Here is a 17,891-nt window from a genome sequence, read left to right on the forward strand (position 1 = left end):
AGGATCCGTGGGACATGAGAGGACTTGCGAGTAAAGTTTGATCGCAGATTAGAGGTCCATCCGAGTACTGTCGAGTGCCATCCGTCCGACCAGGGCATAGAGTGGTCAGCTGCAAAGATGCACGTCTTGACCATGTCTTAATGAAGTTCCAGAAGATATGAGAGTTACAAGATAACTCAAGTTACAAACATCAACGTTCAAGAAACTCAAAGGACTACATGTTCAGTCATATGATATGTCAGCCGACTTCTTCACCATGTCTACACCAACCACACGTCCATGAAATTTATCTATCAGTTTGGGACGTGCCAATTAAAGAACCAGTTCAAGACTTGGCGCCCATGAAGCTAAACTATTAAATTGTCCATGCGCCAACTTGAAGAACATACACGGGGGTACAAGTCAGGGGGAGGTCATGTGTTGTACTCTTTTTCCTTATCAATGGTTTTGTCCAATTGGGTTTTCCTGGAAAGGTTTTAATGAGGCAACATTAAGCATGTTACAAGCTCTGAACCGGATGTGTCAGTCAAGGGGAAGTGTTATAAACCAAGTGGTGATCGATCCATATCAGGCCCAAACCGTCCGGCCCATCAGCTATGCATCCGACCCATTCGCTAATGACTTAGGCGAATAAGAGTTTACATTTATATATACTTGATGTTTATCCTTTTTCATATGTATTTAGGATAAATACTATTTTCTATCCCTATTAGGAATATGATTTTTTTTTTCTCTTATGACGGTGTAAATAAGACGGTTTAATATTTTTATAAATATAGACCTCTGGTCATAAGTAATAATAAGTTTTCACAGCATTTTTTTTGTAACAATATGTATATATTCACTTATCTGAACAAAAATACAATCGTGCATTAATTTATTAAAACAAATATGTGTAGATAAAATAATATGGACAAAAGTTTATATTTTCTATGGCTAAAAACGCATATACTTAAAAAAATTCTAATAACAAAAAGAAAAACCAAAAGTATATTTTGTAGGATTTTAAAATAATTATTTAACATATAATTCATTGTCTGATTAGAAAATAATCAAGAATTCTTTAATTATTTTGGATGTAAAATCTAATAATTAATCATTTACGGTATATATCAACACAAAAATTAATAGCATGATTTTTTGGGTCGAAGAAGACCTAAAATCAGTACTATGTAATAGTATTAAGTTAGTTTTAACATTATTTATATCATGTAACTTGTACAAATTGTCTATAGTAATTTTCCATTTCAGCTAACAGCATCTGAACAGTTATAAGTTTTGGTTTAGTTAATTACTAAGGATTCATGTGTTGTATACTCTCCTATATTTCTTTAGTTTGCATCGAAACAAGTCTACAACTATCTTTCTCAAAAAAAAAAAAAAAACAAGTATACAACTATATACTACTTTACAACACAACATAGCCCATTCAACATAAAATAAAACAAATAAACAAAACATAATCCAATTGCGTAGAAAGGAGTACAAAGCATCCGATGAACCAGATAACAAAGATTGATTGTGGCTTTTGCTTTACTCACACTGCTACCATATATATGGACGCTTTGTCGTCCTCTGAGAGACACAAAGGCTAAATAATAATTATATTTTCAAAAAATATCAACAACGAAGACGGAAGACCTACCAAAACATAATAATAAGCTTCCACCGGCATAGACTCGTAGGAGTGGCTATTTTCCCTACTGCACTACTGTTTAGTTTTTTATGTTTGGCTGGTTCAAAAAATGGCAACCCAGTAAGCTAGGATGAAAATTAAATTGTGAACCGTGTAGTATTGAATTAGTTTGTTTGCTTGGTCTCTGTTTAGAGAGATTTATGGTATGTTTTAATGTATCAGTTCTTTGAAACTGAATATGCAAATGAGTATAAATTAAAAGTAGCATTATACTAACAAACAAGTATACAACACTGTTAATATGATAAATATCTATTACAGGATAATGTTTTAAATATCATAAATATAACTTTCTATGATTTTGATTGAATAATTCAGTTAGGTCGAAATCTGCACTCCTAATCATACATCGCCGATACTGGTGTATGCGTGCTTACAATTTGTTTGGGAATGATTTTGCATTAAAAGTTAACTATGATATAGTATTCTATACTAAAAATATACTCTCTCCGTTTCATGATAGATGATGTTTTAGAAATTTTTTGTTGTTTCATAATAGATGATGTTTTGATATTTTTATGTTATTTTAAACTTTATTGGAAACTGTGTAATCAATTAGATATTATAGTCATTTACGTAATTTTTAAATTATATTTTTACAATTACCTTTTAGAAAAAACAAAATTTTTAATCTTTGTGCATTGAGGTAAAACATAACGGAAAGAGTAAAAAACATCAATGGATTCGACTGAACATACAACACCTAATGAAAATAATCTGATAATACGGTTAATGTAAGTGTTGTAACATCATTATTTGAAAAGTAACAGCATGCATCTTGTATATAAAAATCAGAGAACCAAACAACAAACTATACAAAATAGAACATAGTAAATTGTATAAACATTAAATTCAAAGTTTGACCAAGTCAAATGAGAAAGCTGCGTGGATTCACACATTCCAGACCAAACTCATGTGTTTCACTCTTTTGCGTTTTTGTGGCTTCACTTCTTTTGTACCTTTCCCGACTCCATCTTTCAGAGTAAGAGTTGAACCGCCGTAGCACATAAAGCATTATGGTTGGTTCATTGTTGAACAAGAAGTGTGATTGCTCTTGGCTTTATGCGAAATTGCGGAATGTGTGCAACAATCAACGCTCTCAAAATATAACACTAATGATTCATTAGTAGATTTAGACTCAAAAGATTTTCTTTTAAATTATGTTCAAAATCATTTTCAAAGGGTGAATATTATAATTTGGTTTATTATCGTTATTAACTATGATCTTGGTTAGGTCTAAACCATGTGTCTATTATTTGTTCATAAGTCTCCTCCTATTGTTGTAAAAGTTATCGATTTAAATATAAACACAAAATAATTCCCATAACAGGGTGAGATGAGATGGAATCTTATCATACTAAATAGATGGACATATTTAAAAAGCTGTTAACATTTTCCTTCTTCTGGCTAACATGATATTATTATTTGGATCCAAAGTGTATTGATTGATCCCATTCATATTAGGATCGTAACATCAGCTTTACTAAGTATCTAAATTATCTCCAACTACTGATAAATCATGAAATATGTAAGAAGTGAAACTTGTACTAACTAGAATATGTAGGCCCGACGGTAAAGTTATATGTTAAAGATGGAAATGGAAAGTTTTTAAGTAAAAATTAGAGGACATACAATCTACATCACACATATATATAGTAGATAATAGATCTGATTTTCATTTACAGAGAGGACAATAAAAAGGTGTGTTACATTTCAAAGTCTGCATATTTGCCCACTCCTTCACGCCTACGCAACCCCTCTTCTTTTTTTCTTTCAAGATCTTCTTTTTGCTTTTGCCATGTTTCCATGTCATCATGCTTCTTTATTTTATTGTTTCAATACGTATCTACCCATTTGATTTGCTGTGCCCAATAATCGAAGTACATACAGTAACCACTTCATTGAAATTGCAAACTGCTGTTTCGTCTTTCTTTTACTTTTGAATTTTCAAACAAAGATATACAAATCCTAAGCTCTAGTCACATTTGGTAAGTACAAAAATCAAAGTACTTCATAATAAAAGGGAAGAAAATTACATTTAGCTGCTTCATAATAGTTTTATTAGACAAACAAAACAATTTTATTACAACATTAAAATCCTCCAAATATAGGAGAAAACTATTAAAATTAGTACAAAACCAAGAGGCCCCCCCACCCAAACACAATTTGAACTTTCCATTGTCAACCAAAGTGAAAAAATAATAATAGTACCCCGACACCGCCCAACTCCCTTAAACCCTCACAAGGTCAACAAAAAATATCATAGAGAGCATGTCTTAGTTACTAAAAATATAATATAAAATGTAACAAGCTTGTAATATCCCAACCTTTAATCTAATTATCATCCTTATTACTAATCATAACATAACAATCTCAGTTTATAACCTAAACACACACAACTCCTAACTACGCTCCTTCTGATTCTTCAAACTTCTCAGACAGAACACAACTGTTTCAATACATCCAGTCTTGAGGAAGACGTCTTTCTTGGTTCAGACAACCAACTGCTCTGTAATTCCCCTGACGCGCAAGTAGAGTACTTCTTGCTAACATGCATTCTGCTTAAATCATTAAAAAAACAGTTAGATTAACTAAATAAATCTTGTAAGTTTAATAACTAAACAGTTTCAGTAATTGAATCATTACCGTAATCGAACTGACTGAGTCTTGACCCAACGTTTGTGAACTCATCAAAGCTCAGAGTCTGCGGAGGACAGACTTTCGACTGCGGCATAACACTTCTGTTGACTGGTGCTGACTTCTTGGTAGGCTCTGAAGGAGTTGTTGTTGGATATCGCCGGGGAAGGAAAACTCCGGTGCCGGTAGAAGGACGCTTCACGGGAGCTACAGCGTGTTGTGGTGTCCACGTGGCGGCGTTGGATAACGCATTGCGTCTCATGTTCTGAAACGCGATTTCTTCGTTCATTACTCTCTTCGGGAAATGATTCTCAGAGGACTTGATTCTTGTCTGAGAACAGAGCCACATCTGGTCAAGAAGACGCTGCTGCTGAACATAGCGTTCGGTTTGAAACGCAGCGTTTTGGCGGCGAAGAGTGAGACTTGGGCTTGGGCTTTCACGGGTAAGGCGAGGCTCGTAGCTTCCGAGTTTAAGCCTAGCGACTTCTCCAGCAGCAGCAGATATCACATCCCACGCATTGTCCCTCCGAAACGACGTCGTATGGGCATGCGGCGGGGGGATAATAGGCGAAGTTGCTGCCACCTGGCGTTTCTCCTCGGACTTGAAGGAGGGAGGAGGGAGACGGTGAGTGGAGGGAGCGAGTCGGCGAGTCAACCCGGCGAGGAAGTCTTCTTCGTCGTCGCTGCTCTCGTCTTCCGTCTCGGTGGAGTTGCCTGGGGAGGTGAAGCCAGGGGAGAACGCTGGAGAGTCGAACTCGTAAGGGAACTCGTTGGGGAAACCGAGTCGAGTCGGGGTTAACTCGGAGTCGGTTGTTTTGTCAATGATAGGAAGGTTGACGGAGAGTAGAGGAGGAGGAGGGAGTCTAGACATGGCGAAGAGTAGATAAGAGAGAGAGTGAGGAGAGGGAGATGGGAGAATGTTGAAGACAGGGTTGCTTTTATTAAGGTTTCTTTGAGACAGCTCAAAAGCACTTTAACTATCTCTCATTCTTCTTTTATTTTTTTATTTCTCTTTAATAATGATTTTTAATTATCCGTAATTAATGCGTGATGGACGAAATTCAAAACTATGTCCCTTGGTCTTGATAAAAAGAAAAACCTTGGAATTATTTTATTATATTTATATTTGAATTTTTTTACAAAAAATAAACTTTTTACTATTTCTTACTATAGATCAATATATTAAAGTAATGGAATGTGTATGGGGCATGAGAAATACAGGTGGAACCCACTTAATCCCAATCAAGTTGTTAATTTACAGCTTCCCATTGTCTTATAATCGTTTAATTACTCTCACCTCTAACTAAAATATCAGTCTTTTGTACTTAGATTCTATAGAAAAACAATAGTAGTTCTATTGTATGGGCTAATTAAAAGCATAGAACAAACACTTCATAACTACGCCTTCTTTCTCTTTTCCTCATGCAAGTCCTTCTCATCATTTGCACTTTACTTTTTTTCTCCTCTTCTAATTACATTTATTGATTGCATGATTACACTCCTTTTAGTAATAAAATTCACCGTAAATAATTGCGTTGATTGCAATTAAAATACCGGCAACCGATACGTTATGAAGTCCCAAGGGTTTAAACTGTTAAAACTAAAGATTCTGCGACTGTTCGGTTTTTTCAGGTAACCATTGAAGACCCCTATTTTGTAGGTTTTTCTCTTTAAAAATAATTTTTTTAAATATAGGTTTCATAGAAATCTCGTGACCACTCAGGAACTTTGAATATATAGCTGACGTGGCATTTCAGCAGATATGGCAGATTTGTAATCAGTCACCCGTCACTCTCTCCCTCCTTCTCCGTCGGGTTTGTAAACTGTCGTAATCCATCAACTCTTCCCTACTCCGTTAAACTTAACGGCTGCTTAATCGAATTGTCTCAGAAAAACAAGCCGTCATATAACGACGGACACGAAACGGTTGTATAAACTGGATTGGATAATGTACATGTTTCCCGCCATTTAGGGCGGAGAGAAGTGGGAAATGGTGGTGGGGACCAGCTCTTACCTGCCGAAAAAGACAGCACCGTTAAGTCAAAAGAGCGGGAACAGATCTTCTTCATCCATCCTCTTCTTTATTTGGAATATATTAGACTGAAGCAAGAAAACATAAACAGCATATTTTATTAATTTAAAACCAAAGAAACTCAAAAAAGGTTTCGAAATTACTATATTGTTTTGTGCCCCTAGTTTGCTTCTCTTGTCTCCGGACTCCACTCTCAGATGTCGACTTGGTATTACTATACTACTACTACTATCATAAACTATGAGCACCCACAACAATAATGTTCAAATGCATTTATATAATCTTTTTCTTATAACTAATAATGTGTAAAACCCATTGTTAAAGCTGCTGATATTGTCATAACAACAACATAGAATGAGGTGGAATCCATTTTTATTCCGTAATTTACGACGGGATTTGGCTTAATAAAAACATGTAATTATGGGCAATGAGCAGAGGTTAGGGGAGGGGAAATACACACGAGAGGAAGAGCGCGTGAGGGGAGGCAACTGAAGGTGGTGGGTTGTGTCTGCCAGCATATGCTTTACAGGAAGCTGTCTTTCTCTCTGCCTTCATTCCACAAGAACATTATAAAAAAAAAAATTAAATATTCTTTAGTAAAAGTAAAATAAACTAACAAGAGGCAGATTGAATGGTTGGGGCCTGGGGGCAATTTACCTTATCCGAATTTGAATCTAGTGATAAGTGAGATGCGATTTTTATTTTTAAAAAGAGATATATATATAATAATAAGTGGAGTGGACTAAACAAGAGCAAAAGGAAAAACAAAGAAATCTGCAAATGTCATTTCGAATTTCCCGCCGAAAGCCTATAAGGATATCGTGACAGAAAGATATCATCCGTCCATTTCAATGTGAAGTCTCTTTCTCTCATAAGTATGTCATAATAAGTACTAATAAGAAAATCACAATAATCTCATGAGATTTGAATTTTTACAAAAAAGGATGAAATAAAAAAAAATCATCATTTGAGTTATCAAAAAATGAACAAGGTATTCAAAATCAAAAGAACCAAACTAAATCAAACTGAATTCAAAATTTCAAATCGAACTAAATAATTAGTTAATATTATCGACTTTTTATGTGAAGAAAATTAAACTCAAATTTCTACCAAGTTTCAAATTAGATAGTTAGGTAAGTATAGTGAATAGTATAGCAAGCAAAATGGATTTTGAACAAGATTGGGAGGGAGACGAACTAACTAAGAAGTACTATTGTTTTAGGAAATTGCATAGGATGAGAATCCTAGCTTGACCATTTTGAAATCATAAGCTTGGTCCTCTTCGACGTGGATTTAGCTGTTCCAACGTTCCCCCACATCTGGATCTCGTGAACTTCAAGTTACCTACATATTTTTACTTTGCGTTTTTTTACATACTATATCTTATACGTAAACGAGGCATTCGTGTTACTTATATGCAAATATGATTTCAACACTTTGGTCTTCGAAATAAACATATAAAAAATTACACATGAAATATTATATGACACCAGCAACAGTCTTTGGCATGATCTCAAGTTCTACGATACGACCAAGGAAATTAAAAGCTACTTTTGATTTTTTAACTATTCTAGTAATCAAATTTTGAGTTGTATCTATTCTAGTAATACACCAAACTGAATAAAGAGTAGATAAACGCTATGAGATGAAAGGTATTCAACATAACAAGTATAATATACAAAATCAGAAAATATGTTAATACAAATTGTTAAAGTTAATCTCCAATCATAGTTACTTAAACAACCAATATGAAGGAATTTTTTTCTAAAAAGAAGATGAAACCTATATTCTTTGAGTTTAGAAACTCTCAAAGCAAAGGAAATGGCCCAAAATTTTCTCCGGCCACATGCAATAGAATGATTATTCCTCGTTCACTCGGTTTTGCAATGCTATAGCACGTGCCATGCCACCTGTTTATCACATCCTAGCATGTGTGGTGGTGTACACCGTTAACTCACGAGCTCTCACGTGCGCCATAGAAAGTATGCACTCAGCATTATGCCATTACCAATAGCAATAGCACTGGTTGAATCGTCATTGGTCAAAGCCTCGAAAACATTAATCTTCGAAAGAGTCTCTTTGTTTTCATTCAGTTCCTCAATATAATAGCATTCGTCTTTTGTATTTGCATATTTGGCAGTTTCAATTACTTATGAATTACGTTAGTCAAACTGGATTCGGCCCATTGGTTTGAAAATGAATTGAAACTTTTAGGTGTGTTCCCCAAATCCGCAAATCTCGGATGCATATTATTTATTAATTAACAAAGTCCGCAAACGTATGAAGCTCAAGCAAAATATCAAGTTTTCTTTTTGTATCATCTTTGATCATAACCAAATTGTTCATTCACAAACAAGAGTCGTTGTAGTATAGTGGTAAGTATTCCCGCCTGTCACGCGGGTGACCCGGGTTCGATCTCCGGCAACCGCGCTCTTTTTTTGCCTTTTCTTTTTCATTCGGTCTCCCTTTTTTTTTCTTCGTCACAGGCCCACAATATAGACATTGGGCTGTTCACTCTCGTCCCGCGCTTCATTTGTTCTCTCATCCATCAACTACTTAGACCTCGTCGAATTCTTAACGATTTTAAGTTTTTAACACTGAGTTCATTTTGTTATTTTGTTGTTGTTGTTTTTGCCATAAAGTTTTATCACATAAATAAAACGAAGAAACAGCTTTTGATTATACTTAACAGCAGATGTTTGATTACTAGTATAGTAGTATGATATGATACAATCCCATTCGAAGAACCTGATGATATATTGGATTACATATCAAATACAATAAAAAGACTTTCGATAGGCGTTGATTTCAGTAAAAAGAGACTTGTCTAACATGCTGCCTTCGTCGAAACATATAGAATCAACAAGAACGAGTCTATTCCCTTGATATTATATAAGTCAATAGACGTTAATTTCATCGTATAATATATTATACGATATATTATTTTATCTCTTTTTTTATAATAAGACATATATATACTCTTACATTACTTCTTATATATATGAATATTCTTTTCTCGGTTAGGTATTTCAACACGTCAATTTCCATATTCACCTGATTAGGGTTCCTGCAAAATGATAACGAAAACTGTATTAAATATAGCTTAATAGCACTAGTGAGAAAACTCGGGATGATGGGGTATTAACTTTCTCAAATTATAAATGTAATCATTGATTATATTTAGATAAATAAAAACTTTAAGAAAAATAAATGGGTAAATACTAAGATTTTTTATCCACTACGATTAGTTCACTACTAATATTTAATTTTGAAAATAATAAGACATTAGGTTATACAATTATGTAATATTCATGAGACGTTCAATATATATATAGTCGTGTACCTTTGTTTATAGAGTGCAGCATCGGGTAGAATTGATAACTAGTAATAAACCGAGCCTGCATATTTTGATTATCTATATGGGTGAGTCGTTTATAATGATAAATATGCAAAAATATTAATGAAAAAAAATGGAGTTGACCTTTAATTATATAGACAAAATGTTTGTAATCTTACCTTCCCACCAGTTTCCTCTTGATGCACTTTCAGAATCGCCTTCCCTTCCATCTTTCTTATCCTGGATAATTCAGAGTTAGCGAGTTTAGAGTATTAAAAGTACACATATATAGACTATCAATGTAGTTATACGTGTTTATATGAGCTCAAGTATCCAATTGTGTCTCCAAAGTTGTGAAGTGTTCGAGTTAGATTGCTTTGCTTGCATAAGATGGAAACCTAATCCGAGTACTAGTCTTAACTTTACCGATACTTAACACAATGATATTGGTAGTTAAAGAAACACTTACAGCATCTGGATTGTTTGTTGATTGTGGTGGTGTTGAAGAAGGATAGTTTTCTTGGCCCCCATAGTAAATGGATGAACTCAAGTTGCATGGTGGTTGTGTTTCTTCATTTTGGTAATTCTTTTTCTCCTTATTTTTCCTCATTTCTCCTCTCTCATCTGTAGCCCCAATCAAATTGCTCACTTTTAATACGTGAAGTAGTATTTCATTGAGCTCATAGTTAAGTATAAAGTTGAAATAAAACAATTTCTCAAGGAATGACACTCCAAAAGGACCTAAACACTTGAGTAAAGTCACTAATAGTGAATAAACTCACATGAAATCCCAAAATTCGGATGTTCATATTTGGCAGCTCCATTTCGATTTGCCAAGTCTGCTTGAGCCCCCTTGCGTTGAGAACAAATAAAGTTTTTATATATAAGAAAGCAATACATACATGCAATTTACACTTTTAGAATGATGTTGATGAAATGATTCATACCGTTGCAGGTGGTGGGAAAATGGATTGGAACAATCCTGTTGTTGATGAAGAAGACGAGGAAGAGTTTCTTGGACCAAAAAGATGATCGAAAGATGAAGAAGAGGAGGATGAAGAGGAACCAGATACTGACTTTTTCTTGTCCATTGACTGCTCTTTGGAACTTTATGTCGTGTACTTGTTTTTTTTAAAACGTCAAAGGGTTAGTCCTTTGTAGCTAAGGGAAATGTGTTCAAAGGAGAAAGGAAAGAGACGAGAGAAGTTTGCTTTCAGAAAGATTTTGAAGTTGTTTGTGTTGGGAGGTATGTTATCTGCTCACTCTCTTATATGCTTATTTATATACACTACTAAACACTTCCCAACTTTGACGATATATCAATTTTAAGCCCCAAAAAACCTTTGACGATATATGAAACCATTTTTACAATTTAGTTATATATTCGTTATTTCTTTTGCTATTTAATTTTATAATTACCCCATAATTTTGGAAATATATATGAGTGAAATGGACCGACTAATCGAGAAAAAAGTCAAAAAAAAAAATAAGCCAAAGTGTTAATTAGCTATAGAAATTAATTAGTAAACAGATTGATCGCCGGTCAATAAAAAGATGAGCAATACTACCCATCGATAAATCAGTAACTAGCCGTCTAGTTAACCAATAATTAATAATCAACCGTAATCTATATATGTATATCCTTATAAGCAAGCAAGATACTAAATCTTGTTGAGTTACACAAATACGTGTATATAGCCGGTGGCGTAACAATGATGCATGCATGGTAGAAAATAATTAGACCTACACTACACAATATTTGATTTACATTATTGAAAAGAACTCGGTTATGCTAGATTTTGCTACAGTTGGCTAAATAAGATCTGGACATAATATGAACTAGATGTTGACCTGTGCGTCCGCACATGTGTGTTTGCTTTAATTTGTAAAAGCATTATAAATTCATAACTAATTGGTACTTGTTGGATTTTAAAAATTATGGTTCCGTTATATATTATTGTTTGACTATTATGTATTTGTAATACAAATAAAAAAATACTAATACATTCATATATTATTTTTGTTTTATTGTTTATTTGATATTGTAATCCAAATATTATAGCTATTTCTAGTATTGTATATCTAATTCTATTTCGGTGGTCCATAAGAAAAATTAGAAAGAAGATTTACTCAATCTATTAGTTCATTTTATTGTATTTTCATATATATTGAAAACAATTTTATAATGGTTATTGAAAAATACATTAGTAAAAATCAATTTTTGAATACATGTATATTTTTGAGTCAATTTTTGTTTTGAAATTTGTTTAATGATTAATTTAGACAAAATATGTTTTTAGTTAATTAGATTAGACCAGTTGCACAAAAAATATATTAGATTGAGTCATTTTTCGTATAATTTAAATCTGGTCCAAAAAGATAATTTATAAAAATATAATGGACTTCAAATTTTTTTAATAACATAATCATTTTTTTAATATACTGCTATCCATATTTTTAAATAACATTATATATATTTTTTAATTATGTTATTCTTTTTTCTAAACATTCCCAAAGGTACTTCTACTTTAATAAGATAAACGATATAATATTGCAAAAATATGTTGTTACTTATTTTTTCATGACACTATTAAATATCATATATGTGTCATCATATAATTAATCATGTTTTTATCTACCGTCATATAAATAATCATATAATTAATAGTATTTTATACGTACCATCATATAATAATCATATATATTATATTTTTAAAACTTAATATGAAATATAAAAATCATTATTTACGTTGGTGTTTGAAATTTCTTTGTATTTTATTTTTCTTAAATATATTTAAAACATTTTTATAATGGCTATAAAAAACATTTTAGTAAAATCAATTTTTGAATATATGTATATTTTGAATCAATTTTTGATATAAATCAATTATAAATTAATATTTGATTTGAAATATGTATATAAAATTTAAATTTTGTTTTATGATTATTTTAGACAAAGATGTTTTTAGATAATTAGATTGAGCCATCCATTTTCGTATATTTTAAAGCTGGCCCATATATATAGTTTTCATAATATAATGAATTTCCATTTTTTCTTGATAACATAAGCCTATTTTTTATTTCTTATATTGCTTTTCATGTTTCCAAACAAACACTATATTTTTTTAACTGATATTTTTGTTGCCAAACAAAAGCTTAAAGTACTTCTGCTCTAATAAAATAGATACTAGGTGATGATCCGCGTCCTGCACGGGGTGAGTAGACTAATTTTTTTAAAATTTTAATCAATAGATATTGAATAGGTAAAAGCAATAGTGAGATATTATACATGGTTTAGATTTAGGAGTACAATCCGGTAAAACCGAACCAAAATAGAAAAAATGTTTTGAATTTGGTAATACCGAATATACCAAATGGATATTATTTTAAAAAACGCGCTAAATAGATATGGTTTGACATATAAACCTATTATACTGATCAAAGCGAATAAAATGAAAATATTGTTGCATAATTATATGTAAATTCTTTAATATAATTAGTAACATTTACTAATTTAATATTTTGTTTTAATTCAAAAGATATATTTCATCTTTATCAAAATATAAAAAAAAAATTATATTTTAAGCTGACATATATGTATACTAATATTTAGTTAATAATATTATGGATTGCTAATTTTTCTATTCTATAGAAAATATTTTTGTTATCAACTTAATATGCTTACTAATTATTTTAAATTGTAAAAGAAAAATAGTCTATTTAAAAACCAAAGTATATTCGTGTTTTATTAAAGCCAATATCTAATTATATAAAGTCAAATTTACAAAATTATAAAAGATAAATATATTTTTTGAAACAAATTGTTATTAAAGACAAAATGTTATAAAATATTATATTTATGGTATTTTGATATAAAACCAAATAAATCAGAAACTGGATGTATATAAACCAAACCGAACCAAAATAGATATGGTCTTAATATGGTAGGTATTTTTTATAAACCGAAAAACCAAAAAAACCGAAAAACCGATCCGACATCCAAATTAAACACCCCTATATAGATTAGCAGAAGTAACATTTGATATTTTTTAAAATTTAAAGAATATACAACATAAGAAAACTATTTCAATAGTCTCTCCACCAGCAGCCGAATAGTGCTTCCAAAGTTTTATTACTTTCACCATAATCTTCCACAAAGACATTTTTGGCTTCAAGTCAGAGATGAAATTCATGCCACTCATTTTCTTTGCTAGTTCTGAAAAGTTTGGGTTTTAATACCGTAGATATTAGGATAGTATGATATATATACACAACTAATAAATTTTTGACCCAGGAGATTTGAAAAAAAAAATGAATATCCCATTGGCACAAAGGAATGTTGCAAATCCCTAATTGTTCATACATTTCCATACAATTATAGAAAGTATTATATGCAAGGAGTCAAAATAAAAGAAGTCCATATTAAAAATGATATTTGACTTTAACCTTAACTGGAAAGAATTATATAAATTTTCATATTTAATGTATATCACCATTTATGTTAATTTCGTAATAAAAAAATATTGTTGCAAAAGTTAAAGGATTGAAAGAAATTTAATATGTCATTTCTTTTTAATGTATTTTACAATCACTCGAGATTGCGTTTAAATTTTTTATATACGATATTTTGATTTTACAATATAATCGAGTTTCTATTGCTCAATCCCAAAATAAATGTCACGTATCCCATAAAATACAAAACAAATTAATCAAAATTAAAGTCACGTACCAAAGTTTATAGAAGAACATAATTATGAATCGTGTCCCTAAAAATGTCATGTATCATTTATGAATCGTAAAGAACATGATATTTGACTTTAAACTTAACCGGAAAAAATTATATAAATTTCCAAATTAATTTTATATCAGCATTTATGTTAATTTTGTAATCAAAAAGTCTTGCTGCAAAAGTTAAGGGATTGCAAGCAATTTAATATGGAATTCGTTTTTAAATGTATTTTACAATCACTCAAGAACATGATTATTAACAATATATTATAAGAATATGGATTTTTGTCTTAGCCATCGAAATTTGTTATATAGCCATGATATAATAGCTAAGACAAATACACTTAAAATAAAATAATACAACATACACATTGAAGAATCCACTAATATTATACTACGAATTCGTAAAATAATACAACATACACATTAATGTATGCTAACTTCTATAAAATAATACAACATACACATTAATGTATGCTAAAATAATACTACCTCCGTTCTCGAAAGTAAGATGTTTTAGATTTTTTTCTTATTCCACAAAGATAGATTTTCTATATTGTTAAAGTATTTTTTTATACTTTTGAGGAACATTAATTGAGAATATTTGAATTGATTAAATTTTATTGGTGAAAAGTTATTGGAAAGTGTATAAGAAAGTAAAAAATAAATTAAATTATAAACATTTATTAAATTCTTAATAAGCGTGCATACTCTAGAAAATCTTACTTTCAGAAACAGATGGAGTACAACATACACATTAATGTATGCTAACTTCTATAAAATAATACAACATACACATTAATTGAAGAATCCACTAATATTATACTACGAATTTGGAAAATAATGCAGTATACACATCAAAAAATACACTAATATTATGCCACACCACATTTGGGAAAGACAACCTTTCGTAGTTATCAAGGGTATTGTTAATAACCATCGGCGTACGCCATAATTTTAGAAATGTAATCACGATTCATATAGTATTTACAATTATCAATCGGTTTTTAGTAATGCAATAAAGAATCATAGTATTGTATATTGCATGAATGGATCCAAATAATAATTAATGACATTACATATAATTAGTCTAGGTAACGAAGAGTTATTTAATAAAGGTCGTGAGAATGATTCACACATAAATAATAACATTTTGGTTAATCATGTAGATAAGTTTAATTGTTAATAATGCTCTTCAAATAATAAAAAGGGGAAATCACTCGGTTGTGCGATCTACAGGAAGCTAGCAATAAAGGAAAATGTTCCAAAAATTATGTAAGATATCAGAGATCTTAAGATTCGAATATAAATTGACTAGCGTACAAATATTTGGTTACACATATCTGTAAATATTAAAAAGGGATAATCGTATTACTTACTTTACTCGTAAGCATAATTAACGTGCCCCTTAGCACTACAATATCACATACTGTATATTGAAAAAACATTCCTGGTTAATTTGGATGCTCCGCAAGACAATATAGCCCCGAAAAACAAATTCTTATCTTATGCCAAAATCTATTTTAACTCTCACTTGTTGTGTGTACATGTTTTCATGCAAGGGCTAATTAAACATAACAAGGCTCTTGGTCAACGTCTGATACATCTTAATCAGTATTTGCATTTGCTTTGATCTTTACATTTATAACTGCAAACAAAAGCAGAGAAACTTTGTTGTAAATATGTAGTCTGATATATCTGTAAGTGGCAGTGACATCTATCTCACAACACGATTTTTTACGCATGAACCAATCAAACCATTGATTTAATATCGTAAGGAATTGCATATTTCTTAGAATATATGATATAGTTCGTTATATTAATGTGATGGCCGTGTCACCATCCGTAATCAGCTTAATATATTGTTATGAATCTATTAAATGGAATTTGACCGGTAGAACATAATGTCAATACGTGTGATTGGTATTTGTCCTAATGTTCTTTTTATCCGTTATATGTTTGACTATGTATTTTAAAACATTCCCTGCAAAGATACAGAGCACATAACCGGTTGTAACTGTATCTAACAAACACTTGGAATTATTTGTACAATAATGCAAGTTAAATCAAAGTGAAAGCTAATGGTATAGGCTGCTCACGCAAGGAATCATTCGACTGCAAAGAAAGAAACATTGAATGTGGAAAAGTGTGTTGATACGTGACCTAGTTCATGGGACTTGCTGACTTTGGGAACTCTCATGACATGCATGTTCACCATCATCATTCATCCGTTTGTAACTTTCTCAATTAATGGACCCCATTGACATCACGAAAGTCAAAAGAACTTAGCAAATAGAAATTAGAGATGAGAGAGAGAGAGAAGCCTTTTAAAAAGAGGATCGGATCCTTTGCGTTGAGGAGAGTCATAGTTTGGTGGTTAAAGGAGCTCTTAGCTACAAATATTCTCTGTTCCCCAAGCTTGGACAAATATACCGTTTGGATCTCTTATGTTAGTTGACGTTGCATATTTTCATATGGCTAAGATGTTTTGATCCATTGAAACATTAATTACTTTAGGGCTTACTATAGTAATTTGTCCTAGTAACTACAGTAATTAGGATTGAACCCGGGTATGTGTTGATGCTTTTGCATAACTTTTTTTTTGGCTTGTTGAAAGATGGTTTATAGTATAAGTTCATGTGTTTAAAAAAAATAGTATATGTTCATATTCTCTCCAATTATTTAGTTTAGAAACCTTCTTTTTCAGTGTTTCAAAAAAAAAAAAAAAAAAAAAAAAAACCTTTCTTTTTAAATGTTTAAAAAAAAAAAAAAAAAAAAAAGAAACCTTCTTTTTCTTTATCAACGTTGACAAAATTGTTTTCTGCCGGTCTGATTTCTCAACTTTTCTTAAATTTCTAGGTATGATACAAAATTGTGAATGAGTTTAACTCAGAAGTAAAATCTAATACTAGACCTTGGTTGTTTAGTTTGCTTGGTTGCATGTTTACTTTGCTTAGTTGCATAAGTACCTTCATTTCACTATTTCACTATCTATGATTTGGATTCTTGAATTTCATGGATGGGATAAGCCGATGTGGGATCGAACCCCAAAAGCTGTCAATACATGCATTGTGCAAATTTGATGACTATTCTATGTCATAAATTGATCACCCACCAATTATTGTATTCTTGCATTGAACTAAAGATTGAGTTCCAGTAAAACCTTGATTTAATTTGTACGCCCGTTGTAAATTTTATTCTACAGACTGCCAAATTTTCCCTTAAAGGTTAATTATTCTACAGACTGCCATATGTAAACGTAACCAATGAATGTATATATTGGGATATAGAGAATTAAGACAACACAAAACTAACAGATAACCTAAACAGTATAAAACAAAAAAAAAAAGATTGAAAAACTTTAGTAGTGTTCCTTGTGTTTCCTTAAAGCTTAACAAGAACCACTTGCTCCTCTTCTTATCTAACAAAAGAATTTTAAACGCATATCAGGCCGGAGGATC

At 31.4% G+C, this 17,891-nt stretch overlaps 2 protein-coding genes across 4 annotated transcripts; both read right to left on the reverse strand.

Moving 5' to 3' along the window:
- Positions 1–3,739: 3,739 nt before the first annotated feature.
- Positions 3,740–5,264, reverse strand: LOC106336997. Of its 2 annotated transcripts, none has more exons than XM_013776006.1 (2): positions 4,343–5,264; positions 3,740–4,257 (listed from the first exon to the last, which is right to left on the reverse strand). In XM_013776006.1, exons 1-2 carry the CDS (start codon positions 5,202–5,204, stop codon positions 4,151–4,153), a joined length of 969 nt encoding a protein of 322 aa, XP_013631460.1. In that variant the 5' UTR covers positions 5,205–5,264; the 3' UTR covers positions 3,740–4,150. The 2 variants fall into 2 exon arrangements, with proteins under 2 accessions (XP_013631460.1, XP_013631461.1); XM_013776007.1 differs by having other exon boundaries at positions 3,740–4,254; positions 4,343–5,263.
- Positions 5,265–9,172: 3,908 nt separating this feature from the next.
- LOC106340963 lies at positions 9,173–10,933 on the reverse strand. Of its 2 annotated transcripts, none has more exons than XM_013779784.1 (6): positions 10,650–10,933; positions 10,485–10,554; positions 10,172–10,326; positions 9,882–9,932; positions 9,709–9,763; positions 9,173–9,432 (listed from the first exon to the last, which is right to left on the reverse strand). In XM_013779784.1, the coding sequence occupies exons 1-6, from the start codon at positions 10,791–10,793 to the stop codon at positions 9,416–9,418; spliced, it is 492 nt and encodes a 163-aa protein (XP_013635238.1). In that variant the 5' UTR covers positions 10,794–10,933; the 3' UTR covers positions 9,173–9,415. The 2 variants fall into 2 exon arrangements, with proteins under 2 accessions (XP_013635238.1, XP_013635239.1); XM_013779785.1 differs by having other exon boundaries at positions 9,882–9,936.
- Positions 10,934–17,891: the final 6,958 nt, after the last annotated feature.

The sequence above is a fragment of the Brassica oleracea genome, chromosome C4 (genome assembly GCF_000695525.1).
Source record: "Brassica oleracea var. oleracea cultivar TO1000 chromosome C4, BOL, whole genome shotgun sequence".
Taxonomy (NCBI): Eukaryota; Viridiplantae; Streptophyta; class Magnoliopsida; order Brassicales; family Brassicaceae; genus Brassica; species Brassica oleracea.

Bases quoted from the DNA above. Each gene is read 5' to 3' on its own strand.
- LOC106336997 (XM_013776006.1), bottom strand. From the start codon at position 5,204: ATGTCTAGACTCCCTCCTCCTCCTCTACTCTCCGTCAACCTTCCTATC. The intron at 4,258-4,342 runs GTAATGATTCAA...TAATGATTTAAG, and splicing joins ACTCAGTCAGTTCGATTACG to CAGAATGCATGTTAGCAAGA.
- LOC106340963 (XM_013779784.1), bottom strand. From the start codon at position 10,793: ATGGACAAGAAAAAGTCAGTATCTGGTTCCTCTTCATCCTCCTCTTCT. The intron at 10,555-10,649 runs GTATGAATCATT...TCTCAACGCAAG, and splicing joins TTTTCCCACCACCTGCAACG to GGGGCTCAAGCAGACTTGGC. The intron at 9,933-10,171 runs GTAAGTGTTTCT...AGGATAAGAAAG, and splicing joins CAACAAACAATCCAGATGCT to ATGGAAGGGAAGGCGATTCT.